Source organism: Solanum dulcamara, chromosome 2, assembly GCF_947179165.1.
Source record: "Solanum dulcamara chromosome 2, daSolDulc1.2, whole genome shotgun sequence".
Lineage (NCBI taxonomy): Eukaryota > Viridiplantae > Streptophyta > Magnoliopsida > Solanales > Solanaceae > Solanum > Solanum dulcamara.
In genome coordinates, this window is record NC_077238.1 from 18,000,735 (window position 1) to 18,015,805 (window position 15,071).

The 15,071-nt window shown below is 35.5% G+C and overlaps 1 protein-coding gene across 1 annotated transcript; it reads right to left on the minus strand.

The window, feature by feature from the left end:
- Nucleotides 1-5,607: 5,607 nt before the first annotated feature.
- On the minus strand, nucleotides 5,608-6,432 carry LOC129870557 (uncharacterized). Its single transcript, XM_055945382.1, has 2 exons — nucleotides 6,286-6,432; nucleotides 5,608-5,988 (listed from the first exon to the last, which is right to left on the minus strand). The coding sequence occupies exons 1-2, from the start codon at nucleotides 6,430-6,432 to the stop codon at nucleotides 5,608-5,610; spliced, it is 528 nt and encodes a 175-aa protein (XP_055801357.1).
- Between the last annotated feature and the right edge of the window lie 8,639 nt (nucleotides 6,433-15,071).

Genomic DNA, 15,071 nt, shown 5'->3' on the forward strand with positions numbered 1-15,071 from the left:
GTGTCATAATTCATTGTGAGATATACCATTAACCAATATAAACTATGTGACTAATAACATGGAGTCTGGTGTTTTCCTAGCACATCGAAAAGAGAGGGTCCATACTTTCCAAGGTAAGAACCATAACATCACCTAAGTGCATCCACTAATCTACTAAGAAATCAAGCTTCAACTAACAGGTGACCCTTTCTAAGGAATCAAGCTTCTACTAACGGGTGATCCTTTCTCCTACGGTGGCACATAGTTATGTGATAATGGAATTGCTTCTAAAGGACTCTGCCTCTACTAACAGGTGAGATTTTATCCCAAGGTCCACTCGATTCTAGAAAAACTCTCAACAGAATATCATACGTAATATATCATAAACTTTGATGATGGTAAGAATCTAGTAATACCAAATTTTTCATAACTTACTTGAATCATAAAAATAGCTCTTTTAACAAATTATGACATCATAACATGTTCATAACGATGCTTATCTAAAGTATCAAAATCATAATAAACTTTTCATAAAATTCATACTGGTACTTCATCCAGAAGCATCCTTACATCATAGTCCATAAAAATCATAATGAATGCATATCTCAATATAGCTAATAATTATAAAATAGGCATAATGCATAGGTTCAGGTAATGATCCTTGAAAACATGTAATTAAGATAAAATAAGGCATAATAAGATCATAGAGAATGAATAAAACCATAATTAATTGAACCTAATACATAATCATGAAAATACTTAGGGTTTAGGAAGAAATCATAAAGTAAAAGTGGAGATTCTTTTGGACTCCATGGATAGAAGAATATCCATGGATGAAATTCCCACATACCTCGATGACCTTAGCTACAAAATTGAAAAGGAGACTTGAGTTCTTGAAACTCTATCTTAGAGGAGAAGAAAACTTGAGAGAGAAATCCTTGTGATCCTTAGAGAATTTTAAGGGAATGGGAGAAATTTTAGAGGGTTTGGGTATTTATAGTTTGTGGGGAAAAGCCCAAAACGACTTGGTATTGTTTTTTTTTCAAACAAATATGGAATAACTGAAATCATCCTGTTAAAAATATTGACTGAGCTTATTAAGAGAGATCGATCGTGCTCGCTAACCCGATTGGCGAGTCACCGATCTCTCTTTCTTCTCGCAAAACTTCTCAAATTTGGGGGGAAATTCTCTGAATCTTTAAGTTTCATCAGTGCTCACCGACTCGATCAATAAGTCGTCGTTTCCCCCATTTTCTCGCCAACTTGGCTACAATCCTGAGCAAAATTCTCTGATCTTTTCTGCAATATTTCTTAGCTCGCCAAACCTGTACGATGAGTCTCCAAATTTTCTTTATCCTCACTAAATCTGCTCGAGTCCTTACCAAAATCTCTGAATAATTAGGTGAGCTTGCATGCACTTCGAAAAGTCGCCGAGTGACTTTGGTGAGTTTCAGCCTCAAAAATTTCGTAAGTACCTTTTTAAGGCTTCCAAACTTAGAAATTTCTAGGGAATTATAATATCCCTCTTGGGAACATTCGTCATCGAATGAGACCCAAGCTAGCATGAATAGAGTAGCGAAAGATATGTAACAACCCAACATGAATACAACAACATGTAAAAACACATAAACCAAGGAGAAATCAATCCTAAGCTAAAACATGACCTTAAAACTCATTTCATGAACATACATACATATAGAAACATGAGAATAGCTAAAACGCATGAATTGGAAGTAGTAGACATGACGAGCTAATACTTCATCTAAAATGGAAACTTAACCATTCGGGTCCTAAACTCAATAGAGGAATAACAAATACAAAGCATATCCATACCAAGAATAACATCGAAACCGAAGTATTCATAACATACCAGTGCCCACATTGGGAAATCCTTCCAATCCGGTCGAGTATGAAGAGCATAAAACTTGTTTTGGTACTAAAATCAACTAGGATCAAATAAAGTAACTTGTTGAGTCGGGCGACCCAAAGAAGTAGACCTAGAAATCTCCCTACCTCTCATAGAAGCTGCCGAACAATCCTTCATCTTATGTCCAATCTCACCACATCTATAGAAACCATCCTTTTTTGCCATGCACTCCCTTTAATGATTCTTACCACATTTTGACAACTGGAGAAGGGACGTCTATCCTTGTTGAACTTAAAAAATGGAGCACTAGTTAAAGATGAACCACTATCAGTCTAGTCCCTTTTAGCCTCTCTAGCACTGTCCTTAATCTTCTCTTCCTCAATTTGCTCGGCATGAGTCATCAACCTTAAGATTCCCATCTCTTTGATCAACATAACGGTTTTTCACTCTTTGGATACCAAGTCCGAAACAAATTTTCTCATATGAGCTCTAGAGTCGGTAAACATGAATGGAGCATACTTTGATAATTGAGTGAACTTTAGTGCATACTAACTCAACTCATGCTCCCTTGCCTCAAGTTAATGAACTCTTGTACATTAGCTTCCCTCAACTCCAATGGAAAGAAAGGGTCAAGGAAAGCACAATTGAACTCTTCCCAATAAATCAAACCCATATCTCTAGCCTTTTCATCCTTCTACCATTTGTACTAAATATGAAAAACTCCCTTAAGTTGATATGCCACCAAGTCTGACTTCTCCATCGGATCAAATTCCATAATTTCCATGATCTTGTAAATACCTTTAACAAACTTTTGTGGATCCTCGTCCATCTTAGAATCATGGAACTCAGGAGGGTTTATACGAGTGAAATCACGAACTCAACTAGCCGTCATACCCACATTTGAATTCACGAGAGAAACAACTTGTCAGTTAACTTATATGGCCACGACTTGGGCAAGCACTTGAAAAGCCGCCCTAAACTCGACATATGACACTTGTTTGGAAAAAGGATCATTTGGAGCTTATTGATACTCCTCAATATTTTTTCTCACGGGATCTTTTCATGGAGGCATAATTCTATAATCGCAAAGAGAAAGCGTTAGAAGGAAAAATCTTAGGGTTTAATTCTATCACATGACTCAAGGATAATGAAAGAAGTGGAATTTCCTAAAATATCTCATAGCCTCCTATTCATCGATGTGGTCCGATTCACACTCATGAACAAGACTTTGCTTGACACGGCATGTTAGACTCTCTAGGACACCTTAAATCTTGTGCTCTGATATCAAGTTTGTCACAACCCAAGCTAGGCCTTAGATGTGACATAGCGATTAGGATCTGAGAGACCTCAACCAAGCTTCTTAGCATAATCATAAATATGGAATATAAGTCTAAACATAGAAATCTCAATATAAGAGAAGTCATGCTAAATCTCCGAATAAAAGGGACAACATAAACATATCAATCTAACATGCCTCTTCTACTAAAGATAGGTCTTAGGACAAGTTCATTGCTCACCAAAACGTAAAGAAGTGAAAGTCATAAAATAACATAAAAGAAAATCATAAATGTTGTGTCTTCGAAGCATGAGGACTCACTAACAAGTAGATAGCAACTCCACAATCTAGCCACGAGTGGGATGCATAGATTGGTCGTTAGACCCTATATTATGTTACAATGTAGGCAAAAGTATGCGTCAGTATATGGAATATCCTAAGTATGGAGAATATGCAATGAATATTATAAATAATGATAATGCAATGACCAAGCTAAACATAGTTAAAAACCTTTAAAATATTATGTGAAACATAATACATCATCAATACAAACTTCTAAGAAAATCATAAGTAACATGTAAAATAGTGAGAGAATCGTAAGTCATAATGAGAGTTAAAAGTATATGTGAAAGATATCGTTAACTGACATAAATCATATGAGCTATAACATGGAGTCCATTATTTTCCTCACTCATAGAAAAGAGAGGATCCAGTAAGAACCGTAACATCATCTTAGTGGATCCACTAAGCTACTCAAAAATCAAGCCTCAACTAATGGGTGACTCTTTCTAAAGAATCAAACCTTTACTAACGGGTGATACTTTCTCCTACGGTGGCACATAGTTATGGGACAATGGAATTACCTCTAAAGGACTCCACCTCTACAAATGGGTGAGCCTTTATCCCAAGGTGCTAGGTCAAATCTCATTGGAATAACACACGTAATATATCATAAGCTTTGAAGATGGTAAGAATCTAGTAATACCAAGTTCATCATAACTTACTTGAATCATAAGAATAACTCTTTTAACAAATCATGACATCATAATATGTTCATAAATATACTTATATAAAGCATCAAAATCATAATAAACTTTTCATAAAATTTATATTGGTACTTCATCTAGAAGCATTCTTTAATCATAGTCCATAAAAATCATGACGCATACATACTCTCAAAACATAGCTCATAAACATAAAATAGACATAATGCATGGGTTCATATGAAGATCCTTGAAACACATGTAATTAATATGAGATCATGCGTAATAAGATCATGAGAATGAATAAAATCATAATTAATTAAATTGAATACATAATCATGAAAATACCTAAGGTTTAGGAAGAAATCGTAACGTAAAAGTGGAGATTCTTTGGGACTCCATGGATGGAAGAAGATCCATAGATGAAATTCCCACATACCTCGATGATCTTTAGCTACTAAATTGGAAAGGAGACTTGAGTTCTTGAAACCCTAGCTTGGAGGAGAAGAAAATCTTGAGAGAGAAATCTTTGTTATCTTTAGAAACTTTTAGGGGAATGGGAGAAATTTTGGAGGGTTTGGGTATTTATAGTTTCTAGGAAAGACCCAAAATGACATGGGATTACTTTTTTAAAAAAGAATATGGAATGACTGAAATGACCCTGTTATAAAGATTGACAGAGCCTATTCGACTAGGTCGGTCATGCTCACTGACTCGATCGGTGAGTCACCGATCTCTTCCTCTCCTCGCCAAACTTATCAAATTCTAGGGAAAATTCTCTGAATCTTTAAGTGATTTCATCAGTGCTCACCGACTTGATCAACGAGGTGCCGTTCCCCCATCTTCTCGTCAACTTGGATTCAATCTTGAGCAAAATTCTTTGATCTTTTTAGCGAGATTTCCTAGCAACCTGTTCAGTGAGTCGTCAAATTCACTTATCATTGGAAAATTTGCTTGAGTCCTAGTCAAAATCTCTGAACAATTAGGTGAGCTCGCATGCACTTTGGTGAGTTTCAGCCTAAAAAATTTCTTAAGTACTTTTAAAGGATTGATTCAAACTTAGAAATTTCTAGGGCGTTATAGTATCCCCATTGGGAATATTCATGCTCAAATGAGACTCAAGCTAGTATGAATAAAGTAGGGAAAGAGATCTAACAATCCAACATAAATGCAACAATACGTAAAAATGCATAAACCAAGGAGAAATCAACCCCAAGCTAAAACATGGCTTTAAAACTCATTTTATGAACATACACTCACATGAAAATATGAGAATTGCTAAAACGCGTGAATTGGAAGGAGTGGACATGAGGAGCTAATACATCATCGAAAATGGAAACTTAACCATTCGAGTCCTAAAGTCAATAGAGGTATAACAAATACTAAGTCAATCCATATCAATAATAACATTGAAACCAAAGTATTCATAATATATCAGTGCCCACATCGGGGGAATCTTCTCGATCCGATCGAGTCTAAAGAGCCTATAATTTATTTTGGCACTAACCGCTACTAGGATCAGACGAAGTACCTTCTTGGGTTGGGTTACCTAAAGATATAGACCTAGACATCTCCCTACCTCTCCTAGAAGTTGTTAGACAATCTCTCATCTTATGTCCAATCTCACCACACCTATAACAACCATCTTTATCGGCCATGCACTCCCCTTGATGATTCTTACCATATTTTTGACAAGTGGGAAAGGGATGCCTATCCTTGTTGAACTTAGGAATCGGAGCACTAGCGAAAGATGAACCACTATCAGTCCGGGCCCTCTTAGCCTCCCTAGCACTCTCCTTAAGCTTCTCATCATCAATTTGCTCGTCATGAGTCATCAGCCTTGATATGTCCATCTCTTTGATCAACAAGGAGGTTTTTGCACTCTTTGAATACCAAGTATGAAATACCCGAAAAACATTTGCTCATATAAGCTCGACAATAATGAACAAAGCATACTTTGACAATTAAGTGAACTTTAGTGCATACTCTCTCACACTCATGCTCCCTTGTCTCAATTTAATGAACTCTTGTACCTTAGCTTCCCTCAATTCTAATGGAAAAAAGGGTCAAGGAAAGAACCTTTGAACTCTTTCCAATCAACCAAACTCATATCTCTAGCCCTTCCACTATTCATACTAAATATGAGCAACTCTCTTAAGTTTATATGCCGCCAAGTATGCCTTCTCCACCAGACCAATTCCCATAATATCCACGATCTTGTAAATACCCTCAACAAACTCTTGTGGATCCTCGTTCACCATAGAACCATAAAACTCAAGAGGGTTTATACAAGTGAAATCATGAACTCGTCTAGCCTCCGTACCCATATTTGGGCTCATGGGAACAAAAACCTCTCAGTTACCTTGTGTGGACACGGATTTTAATAGGCAAACACTTAAAAAGCCTCCCTAAACTTGGCATGTGACACTTGTTTGGCTAAAGTATCATTTGGAGCTTGTTGCTCTTCCTCAAAATTTCTTCTCACGGGAGCTCTTCATGGAGAAATAATTCTATAATTGCAAAGAGAAAGTGTTAGAAGGGAAAACATTAGGGTTCCATTCTATCACAGTACTCAAGTATGATGAAAGAAGTGGAATTTTCTAAAATGTCTTATAGCTTTTATTTATCGATGTGACATATTTTACATCTATGAATAAGACTCTGCTTGACGTGCATGTTAGACTCCTTAAGACACCTTGAATCTTGTACTCTGATACAAAATTTTTCATGACCCAAGCTAGGCCTTAGACATGACACGATAGTTAGGATCCCCGATAAACTCCAACCAAGCCTCCTAGCAAATTATACATGAGCATACATAAGGTAAGTAAGACAATATCAAGAGATAATCTTGAATGTGAAATATAAGACTCAACATGGCAATATCGATATAAGAGAAGTCAATATTCATCTCTGAATAAATTGGACAACATAGACATAACAGTCTAATATGCCTCTACTACTAAAGATGGGGATTAGGTCAAATTCCTAGCTCACTAAAATGTAAAGAAGAAAAAGTCATAAAAGAACATAAAAGAAAACTATAAATGTTGTGTCCTCAAAGCATGAGGAATCACCAACAAGTAGATAGCAACTCCAAAATCTAGCCACGAAAAAGATGCGTAGAATGATCATCGAATCCTACATTATGATACAATGTAGGAAAAAGTATGTGTTACTACATGAAATGTACTAAGTATGGAGAATATGCAATGTCGTAAATCATGATAATGCAATGACCAAGCTAAACATAGTTAAAAACCTTTAAAACATCATGTGAAACATAATACATGGTCAATGCAAACTTGTAAGAAAATCATAAGTCATATGTAACATAGCGAGAGAATCATAAGTCATAATGAGAGTCATAAGTCTTTGTGAGAGATACTATTAACTGACATAAACCATGTGAGCTATAACATAGAGTCCGGTGTTTTCCTCACACACTAAAAAGAGAGGGTCCATACTTTTCAAGGTAAGAACCGTAACATCCCCTAAGTGGATCCACTGGGCTATTAGGGAATCAAGTTTCAACTAATGGGTGACCCTTTCTAAGGAATCAAACATCTACTAATGGGCGATCATTTCTCAAGGATTTCCCCTTTGCTTTGACAATGGAATTCTTTTCCTGGTCCCCTTCATAAAAAGGGAGAGATGAATAGATGTATTTATTGGATCCATTGGGACTGACGGGGCTCGAACCCGCAGCTTTTAATAGGGCGGTGCTTTGACCAATTGAACTACAATCCCAGGGAAATACGGGATCTAGCAGAAAATCTTATTCTTTAAGGAGTACCCTGGGACAATGTGATTGCTTCTAAAGGACTCCGCTTCTACTACCGGGTGAGCCTTTATCCCAAGATCTACTCGGTGCTAGGAAAACCCTCAAAGGAATATCATACGTAGTATATCATAAGCTTTGATGATGGTAAGAATTTAGTAATACCAAGTTCATCATAACTTACTTGAATCATAAGAATAACTCTTTTAACAAATCATGACAAATATATTCGTAAAGATACTTAGCTAAAGCATCAAAATCATAATAAACCTTTCATAAAATTCATATTGGTACTTCATCTAGAAGCATCCTTAAATCATAGTCCATAAAAATCATAATGCATACATACTCTCAAAACATAGATCATAATCATAAAATAGGCGTAATGCATGGGTTCATGTAAAGATCCTTTAAAACATGTAATTAAGATGAGATTATGCATAATGAGATCATTGAATAAAACCATAATTAATTAAATCCAATACATAATCATGAAAATACCTAGGGTTTAGGAAGAAATCATAAAGTAAAAGTGGAAATTCTTTGTGACTCCTTGGATGGAAGAATATTCATTGATGAAATTCCCACTTACCTCGATGATCCTTAGCTACGAAATTGAAAAGGAGACTTGAGTTCTTGAAGTCCTAGCTTGGCGGAGAAGAATACCTTGAGAGAGAAATCATTGTGATCCTTGGAGAATTTTAAGAGAATGGGGGAAAGTTTGGACGATTTGGGTATTTATAGTTTGTGAGAAAAAGCCCAAAACAACTTGGTATTATTATTTTAATAAGAATTTAGAATGACTGAAATAACTTTGTTAAATAGACTAAAGAAGCCTGTTTGGCGAGATCAATCGTGCTTGCCGACCCAATTGGTGAGTCACTGATCTCTCCCTCTCCTCGCAAAACTTCTCAAATTTTGGGGAAAATTCTCTAAATCTTTAAGCAATATCATCAATGCTCGCTGACTCAATCAGTGAGTCACCATTTCTCCATCTTCTCGCCAACTTCAATCCTAAGCAAAATTCTCCAATCTTTTTAGTGAAATTTCTTAGCTCACCGAACTTGTTCGGTGAGTCTCCAAATTCACGTATCCTTGCAAATCTTCTCGAGTCCTGACCAAAATATCTGAATAATTAGGCAAGCTCATGTACACTTTGGTGAATCGTCGAATGACTTTGGCAAGTTTCAGCCTCGAAAATATCTTAAGTACTTTTAAAAGGCTTGATTCGAACTTAGAAATTTCTAGGGCATTACAATAATTCAAGGGAATAACGACATCGACAATGATATCACACATCATATTTGTGTCCTGTGGATGAAGTGGAGGCTTGCTTCTAGTATTCTGTTTGATAAAAAGGTATTGTCGAAACTCAAAGGTAATTTTTATCAAGTGGTGGTTAGACCGACATTGTTGTATGAGACAGAGTGTTGGTCAATAAAAAAATCTTATGTACAGATGATGTGGTGGAGATGAGGATGCCGAGGTAGATGTATGGTCATACTAGAAGTGATAAGATGAGAGATAAAGTTATTTATGGGAGTATCCTTAGTGGTGGACAAGATGAGGGAAGCGAGACTAAGATGGTTTGAATATGTGAAGAGGAGATGCGTAGACGTACCTGTGAGGAGGTGTGAGAGGGTGGTTATAGAGGGTACAAAGAGAGGTAGAGGTAGGCCAAAAAAGTATTGAAGAGAGGTGATAAAACAAAATATGATACAACTTTAGATTACCGAGGACATGACCTTAGATAGGAAGGTGTGAATTATATATTAAGCTAGAAGGTTAGTAGGTGGTGTTTGGTATTTTGGTAGACTTTGCAATGTTACATTATTATTTGTTGTATTCTCTTCACTGTATCCTTCTTTGTGCTTGAATTTGTTACACTTGAGTCGAGGGTCTTTCAAAATAATCTCTCTACTTTCATGAGGTAGTGATAAGGTCTGCATACATTCTACCCTCTCAGACCTCATTTGTGGGATTTCATTGGGTATGATGTTGTTGTTGTTGAAGTAATACCTTTAAAATTTAAGGTCAAGCAATGCAAAAAAAAATTGTATTTGAAAGGAGGAACATAAAGAACTTTATGCAGGATGATTTCAGATGTCATGACCACACTACCAGTATCAGTCACCTTGACCTTGTAACTATTTGGGAGGCTTACTCGAACATGATAAGGCAATTGTCTAATGTCAGTTAAATGAGTCTTATGAAGTCATGTGGTTTGATGCACCTGAATCTATGATCCATATGTTTTCTCTTACTTTTTTGAACATTTATATGAAAGCTTGTCAAAGCCATTGGAAGAAATTTATTAGAATAGATAACAATACCTGCAAAGTTCATATAATCATTAGCAATGTTGTTGTTTGAAGATTCTCCTGGGTTCCTAGAATGAAAATGTTCCAAAAGATTCACCAGTTGTCCATATTGTTCCTTGGACAGGCTCAAACTTTAGTTTTCTTCTCTATGTTCCATATCATCATCCCTCATTGACAACATGTCTCCATGAGGTCCTTGAGCATGAAAAACTTTCTTTCTCTTCCAATATGATTGTTATTTTTTTATACCCGAAGTTTTGGATTTGGTAATTCTGAGTGCTGGAAGGATAACCATGAATTTTGAGGTATTGTCCTTTGTATGTCTGACTTCTTACGAAACTCACATACAACTTTATATATGTGACTATGTGAAGATTGATCCCTCTGTGAGTAATTAATTCTAAAGCCGTTTCCATTGCTACTTTTGAATGCAACATAATTAGGCTTGTGGACATTACCATTGTTGCCATTGTGTCCCCCAGAAGTGGAAGTACTAGCATTAAAAGATGTGGAACCAATTCCCAACTGATTTCCATGATTGATCTCTCGTTGTCTCTCATCCTGAATAAGTAGTGAAAAGCTTGTGCTAAGGAGGGCAAGGAGTTCATCATAAGAATGGTGCCTCTTACTGTAGTGTATACCTCATTTATCCCTATCAGGAATTGTATAAGTCTCATGTCTTGCTCTTCTTTTTGCACACTCTCCTTTGCACCACAAGTGCAAGCACAACTACATTGCATCTTTGTGTTTAGACTGTTTAATTCTTCCCATAGTTTCTTCATTTTGGTGTAGCAATCTGTGATGTCCAAAATCCCCTGTGAGAGGTCATTAATTTCCTTATGAATTTTATATAACTTAGCACCATTAGTTTGGTCATATCGATCTTCTAGCTCATTTCAAAGTTCAAATGCATCATTCACACACTTAATGCTATCAGTAATCTTGTAACACTCCTTAAAAACATTGTATATGGTGTTTCAATTCTCGATGAAAATGATACTTCTTCTGTATTTTGGGCATAACCTTTTATAGAATGGTCTAAATTAGGTAATTCAAATTTCTAAATAACCCCAACATCATTACCTACAACTTTTGTGACCATAGCTTAAGCTTCGGAAGCTAAGTAAGTCAAATAAATTAATATTTGCAAGACCTGATATTGTGATGAAATGGAGTATTTGTAGAAAAAACATCATATCTAACTGTAGAATGATCCAAAGATTTCTTGATCTACAATTCATGTGAATACATCAAATCCTAATTAGAAAGTTATCTTATTCCAACATAGCTCTGAAAAATGGTATTCCGTAAAAATGAGATTCATCTCACCAACCATAGAAGATCTAGATCCATTTGGCATCACTCATGACATCAATAGTCTTTCATTTGACATCACCCATGATAACACAATCCTCCATTAAATTTTTAGATTTTTCTTTATAATTATTTTAATTATTGTAAGGTTCCTCCTTAACATGTATAAATACCCATCTTATTTCATTATTTTGTACATCAAGCTTTCTCAAGCAACTCTTCTCTCTATACACTTCTTTACTCATTCTCAAAATATAATTTTAGTTCTTAGTAGTGTAGAAATATTATCTCGGTGATTCATATACTCTGGGTAGTATACAAAATGCTCCGACGAGGAGAAAAGTCTAGGATTTAAGAGTGTTCATTAAGTCCTTCGATTCTGAGTAAAGTTTAGAATTTTAGGTATGTAAGGCTTCAATGAGAGTATTCATTTCACTCTAATTCCTAAAGTATTTTGATTATATGATAAATTATGTTTATTTACCTAATTCTCTTTAAGCTTTACTCTAAGTTATATGAGTGTTTATCCATGGGTTCTTCCACCATGTAGTCCAAAACTCTTTCAACTAAATCTCTTAATTTCAAATAAATTTTTCTTATGGGTAATTCTTATTTCTACTTAATAGAATGAATCATGGTTAAATATCGATTATTGGTCTATTTTGATGCAAAATGATTTCATACGTATGAATTAATGGTTTTTCAAGAATTTTTTCTCTATTTAGCTCTTTAAAGGTTCTTGAAATTTATAGTGGGTTGTTTAAAGCATGATTTTTAATTAATAGATTTCAAAGTATTTATGCATAATTTCATTTATATATATGTTTGAAATTGAAGTGATTTAAACTCACCTAGTTTTACTATATTTTCAATGAAGTTTGACTTGAAAACTTTGACTCTAAATAAATGTTTATGAAAACAATGTCTATGATCAAAAGGAAGTCTTCTGAAATAAAAGAATGATGAAATGATGTAAATGATAGATTCTTTATTATATAAGGGCAATTCTTGCATATTTGAATCATTAAAGGTTTTAATGAGCTATTCTACCGAATGTGATGTTTTGAATTCTCAAGCTATATGCTATGACTATTTTGAAGTATTAAACTATTCAGTGAGATTGACTAAGCATTGAATGGGTCATTGAGGTGAGATTCGGTAAGGGAATCATAGTAGCAACATATTGTCTCATTAACTATGTGCCAACATAGGAGCCCTTGTAGGCTTAGGCTAATGGATTCATGAAAGCCCTTAAAGTTAAAGTTAAAGAATGAATGTAAAGTTAACGGATATCTACCCTAGGCAAATAGACTCTCTGGCCAACGCAGGGGGTATGTTGGATTCCATGTAATAGCTCGCATGGTCTTAATGTCCGTTATAGTCAACTTTACACAAATGAAATTTTCAAATGCTATATACATGATTACTCATGCATGTATATAACCACATATGTATGATTTAAATGATATCTACTTGATTACTCATGCATACACTAATTTATGTACTTTACCTTATAAATGTCCTAAATGTTTTACTTTATAATGCGTGCCTACATACTTAGTACATTCAAAGTATTAACGCATACTCTTTTGCCTACATGATATCACCATGTAGGGACCGATGCTCCTCCTAGTTCTCCTCCACGTGGCTAGTTGAGATTTCATTTGAAGGCTACTTTTGGTGAGTTCCCATGTTCCGAGAACAATACTCCTTTATTTTTCTAGCTTATGATATGTTGAGATCTTTAGACACTTACTATGACATTTCTATATATTATGATTGAGGGTGAGCTAGGGACTTGTCTTAGCCCCATTAAATCTAAAAGTTAGAGGTATTGTTGGACATATGTAAGTTGAAGATTTACTATTATGATTTCCGCATGTTTATTTATTGTCATTACCTATGAAAGGCTAAAAAAATGCTAAGAAGCTTGTTTGAGGTACTTTCGAGTTTCTCATTCGTCATGTCACGTCTAGGCCCTAGGCTTGAGTCGTGACAGATCTCCTTTCCTAAGGAATTCAAAATCCATGATATGATCATATCTTTTCCCATAGCAAAAAGTTTGGCAAATCAACGACTGGATTATTTGATGGATGATGGATGCATGTACAGTGGGTTAGATGAATCCATTGTAGTATCGTCCTTATTGAGATTGGCAGTGATACTAGTAGCCATAGCGTGAGTGATTATCGATTTGCTGAACATAAACAAATTCTCAAACAGAAAGCAAATCTCAAGCAAAGATAGATTTCATAAATTGAGGATGAAGAGAAATCAAATCTTAATTGAAAAGACAGAGATGCTCACATAGAAGATAATGAGAAAACGAACCTCAATTTGAAAAGGAACAACTCACACAGATCACAGATCTGAAACTGCATACGTGAGCACACAAGTTGATTACTGAAGGAGGAATGCCTAATTGTAGAAAGTACATGTCGAACATGGCTCTGATACCATATCAAGTTTGAAGATGGAGGATCTGAAATTTACAAGAGCTTGAGATCCATCCATGGTAGAGCTTCTTCAAGGATTATATCGTAGGGGAAAGAGAGAAAAGAGAAACTACAATTTGTGAATTGTGAAAGACGAAAACAACTCATTCCACTTGGATGTGTACATTATATAGAAAATGAAAGGAAAATATCTAATCCTAGATCAACTAACTCTAATTACCTAATAGTTGGCAACACCTGTCACTTGAGCTATACAACTAACTGATTAACAGACTAACAGCTAAGCTAACAGATTAATGGCTAAGCTAAGACAGATAAAACTATAAAATACAAATACATATTTCAATAGAGATCATTCCCAAGTCATTGGACCTGGTCTCCGATTGTCGACTTCGAGAAAAATCCACTAATGAATGGAACAAACCGATCAAAGCAGGTTAGTGAATTGTGTGCTCAAAATGAAGTGACTGAACACTGGACTTGGAAGCTGATTTGGACTAAACTCCCCAATAAAATCATGTGCTTTCCATGGATAGTCTTCAGGGCAATCCTGACTCAAGACTACCTTTGTAGAACAAAGTTTTGTTGGGTTTTAGTAAGGTGTGAATTGGAAAATTTGGGGGAACTAAGTAAAGAGAAAATGAAAAGTCATTTCTTCCTCATTGGTAGAATAGAGGAAAAGTATTGTCCTTATATTATGAAACACTTCTTTTAGCTCTTAAAGAGTTAAGAAGAGAGTGCTCCCTCGCATCGTTGTTCGCTCGGCTTCAGAACTTTGAAGTGCTGGTTGAACACAGTTACCGTCAAGTTTCAACTAGCAAATAGGCATTTCATGTTCCAACACAGCTCAAAAAACAGGCAACCACTTACTTTTGCATTGCTCAGTTGCTTCTGATTTGTGGAAGGATCTGGCAGATGATACCCACATGCATTTTTCTGGAATATCTGGATAGAAAGAAATCACAAATGCTTTGATCATGAGATTTCAACTCCTCACTCTTTTCTGAAGTCTTAAGTGTTTGATGTTTCTTTTTCAGCTGGGAAATTTAACCCCGGTAAATGATGTTATTCCTCTAGTAGATTTCATTAGCTCC